At 42.6% G+C, this 3,425-nt stretch overlaps 1 protein-coding gene across 1 annotated transcript; it reads right to left on the bottom strand.

Annotated features, from left to right (window-relative positions):
* Positions 1 to 1,099: 1,099 nt before the first annotated feature.
* LOC123450305 (40S ribosomal protein S24-1-like) lies at positions 1,100 to 3,150 on the bottom strand (the record flags this gene model as incomplete). The annotated part of the gene is made up of 4 exons (XM_045127626.1): positions 1,100 to 1,337; positions 1,449 to 1,514; positions 2,822 to 2,992; positions 3,079 to 3,150. Coding segments are annotated over 4 exons (333 nt in total), but the record flags the coding sequence as incomplete, so codon positions are not given.
* Between the last annotated feature and the right edge of the window lie 275 nt (positions 3,151 to 3,425).

A 3,425-nucleotide genomic window follows, 5' to 3' on the forward strand; every position in this document is an offset into this window, starting at 1 on the left:
TACTAATGACACACTATAGGTGCGTCACTATTATCACACCACTACTAGTAAATAGCAATGGCGCACGCCTGATGCGCCACTGTTAATCTACATAACAGTGGCGCACCACCTGGTGTGCCATTGCTATCCCAGACACTGATGGTGCAGCTAAAATGCGCCATTACTAGGCCAAGAAGTGCACCACTCCTGTTACTCCAAGGGGTCATGTGTACCTTGTGCTCTGGGTTACTAATGACGCACTTTTAGATAATGCGTCACTGAAATGTATGGAATGTATATTTATCTGCACCACTAAAGTGCAATATGGTGCGCCACTAGTATGAATATTAGGAAAAAAAATTGCTTTTCTAATATTTGCACAGGTTACAAAATACATTACAACACAGAATATAAACAACACAACATATAAACAACAGTTTTATCGAATACAATAGAAGATTTGTCACCAAGTACAATTCATCATATTAGTCTCCAAATTCAAAATATCAAACAAAGTTAAAACATTACAAGTCTCCAGACCGCGAGTTTGTCTTCACATTACAAGTCGATATGTAAACTACCATCACATAGAAAAAGGTTGCGGTCACGATGAGCATCATCGCGATGAAACTGATCTTCATTCGGTTCCTCCTCCGCTCCCTCCTCTCTCTCGCTAGATAGCGCACGTATCTAGCTTCCGCCTCAACCCAAGTGGTGTACCCTTTGTAAGGGTTATCGCTGAAACGGTGAACCTGTCTCCGACACTCTTCCCAGTCGTCGCAGACTCCGAAAACCTCACCCTTGGACACGACATACAATGGCATCTCTATGCACTAGACAAACAAAACGTTAGTAGCAATTCACAAATAATATATAAGTATGCAACAAAACGATTGGGAGAGAAAAGCAACACATTAATAGCACGATTCATGGTCCCACTAATAAATAGCATCGATTACATATAAGTTGAACGACTGTCCAAAATAAATAGCATCGATCACATTATTCCGTTATTCACAGCCGTAGCGGAAATTTCCTTTTGAGATGCACACACACCAACATGGAAACATTTGAGGAGAATAAACCACACAATGCAATTTGACTACTCAATGGCCAAAACCAAGAGCAACGACAACAGGTATAATATGATAGTCCGACAACTTCCTCAAAATCTTAGCATAAGATACTACAAAATGCCTCTTAACATACCAGGAGATGACATAAATGGCAAAGTCTTTTCTAGTCATAATTAAGCACTCAACAACATTGCCCCAGGGATACCGTCCCAAACCAAGCAAAGGCTGATGGTGAAAAGATGGAACACAGAAATGTGCTTATTTCTTCTTGGCATCTCCGGCCTTGGTGTGCAAAACAACGCAGAGAAAATAGAATGAATCACACGATCAATAAACAGAGCATATTCAAGTGCAACTTGACATCAATGTGAAAATTGTTGTGTTAAAACTGACCTTCACACCACGGATCTTCTTTGTTCTATTCTTCCTTTCCTTGATCTGCTTGCGTGACTTCTCTACCTTGGTAGCAAGACCGTTGTGACAAGAATGCAAAGATATTAGCCACTCCAGAAACATAATAAGAGGACATGCAACCATAGAATTTGCATGAAAATAAACAATATCTTGAAATTGTAAATACGGCCATGTTGCACCTACTATGGAAATATGCACATTCGCTGTCAAGCTTGGGTACTGAACATATCACCAAAAAACAAGAATGATAACAAGCTGTGCTGAAAGTCCAATTGAACAGACTATAACTGAGTGTAACACTGACACAGAAGATGAGAGCATCTAGCACACATAAGCAAGCAAAAAGGTACCCAGCTTAATAGGAAAGACATATACAAACATTCAGTATTCATATTCACAACATGATTGGGTTGAACAAAGTAAAAAGTGTACTGGAATTAGTTATACCACGTATTAACACAGGTTACTTGAACTATCTTTAACACAAGTGGTATGTATCAGTACATTTGGAGATGAACACTAACAATTCAGAAAAGACTAAATGCTAACAAGGCAATCAACTAACTTGTTCAGCCTCAGAGTAAGCTCATCTGCAGCACCATCATTGTAACCACAAAGAGGAATGTCCAGAGACAAGCCTTTGGTTAAACAAGGATGTATTGTCTGAGTTCATTTCTCAATTCACCAACATAACTGATAGGCATGTTAATGCATCTACCCTATAAATCTTTTGGTTCAGAAACTGTCTAAAAACAACTTTGCAACCGATGGTATTACATTCATAGTGGCATTCTAAACCAGTAGCCTATTTGATTCAACGTATGAGGTGGGTTTGGGGCCTATGCCAAACGCTTTTTTTGAAGGAGAGGCAGGGTAAACTAAACCTGGCTAAAGCATTATTCCTGTAAACTAGGATTGAAACAACCAACCAAAAGAGGTTGAATAAGCATTCCCACAAGAATTAGTTATTCCAAAATCCAATTTTCTACTGCTGACTGACTTAACCTAGCAAGCAATTAACTTGAGCAAATCAGCTTACTTCCGAAACATAAAATGAGAGCAGACCTAGTTATCTAACTCAAATCGAACACAGCAGACTAAGTGAGCAGCAAGAAAATTCACCTAGACTAAGAAGCCATGGTTAGATCAATACAAATTACTACATCTAGACTAAGAAGCCATGGTTAGATCAATACAAATTACTAGACTAAGAAACCATGGTTAGATCAATACAAATTACTACATCTCAACCCATGGGTGAGCACAGCGGAACCAAATACTAGCGCACGTCTAGACGAGACAACGCAACGAAGCTCCATGTGAGGAAGAGACAAGGGCTAAACGATCCATACCCTGATGAGGCTGTACTTGGGCTCGAACTTCTTGGCGGCTTCAAGGTTGTCGTAGATGAGACCGAATCCGGAGGACTTGCCGCCTCCGAAGTGGGTGCGGAACTTGAAGACGAAGATGCAGTTGTGGTCCTTGACCTCGTACACCTTGGACAACCTCTCCTTCAGCTCCGCCTGCGCACAAGCACACGAACGCTTCAAAATCGCTGACGAAATGTAACAGAGCTAAGGAACGAGGGGAATGGGACGAGATCTCCGACCTTGGGAGACGTTGGCGCGGCCAGGGTGGATGACCTCGAGCACGAACTGCTTGCGCGCGAGCAGGTGGTTGGTCATGAACTTGCGGGTGCGGAGGGTGACCGCCGTCGTGGCCTTGGCGTCTGCCATGGCTGATTCGACCTCGCTCCGCGGTGGGCTGCCTGCGCAGGAGGCGGCGGCGGTGGCGGCGGCGCGAGGGGGAGGAAAGCGGAGGTAGAATAGAGGGGAGGGCTAGGTGCCCGAGCAGGTATATATCTTGTGAAACCCTAGGAGTTAAATATCTAGCTGTCTCATGTTACCAATGGCACACCTTATAAGAATGCGTCATTGGTAACCAGGATTACTAATG

Source organism: Hordeum vulgare, chromosome 4H (genome assembly GCF_904849725.1).
Source record: "Hordeum vulgare subsp. vulgare chromosome 4H, MorexV3_pseudomolecules_assembly, whole genome shotgun sequence".
Classification (NCBI taxonomy): Eukaryota; Viridiplantae; Streptophyta; class Magnoliopsida; order Poales; family Poaceae; genus Hordeum; species Hordeum vulgare.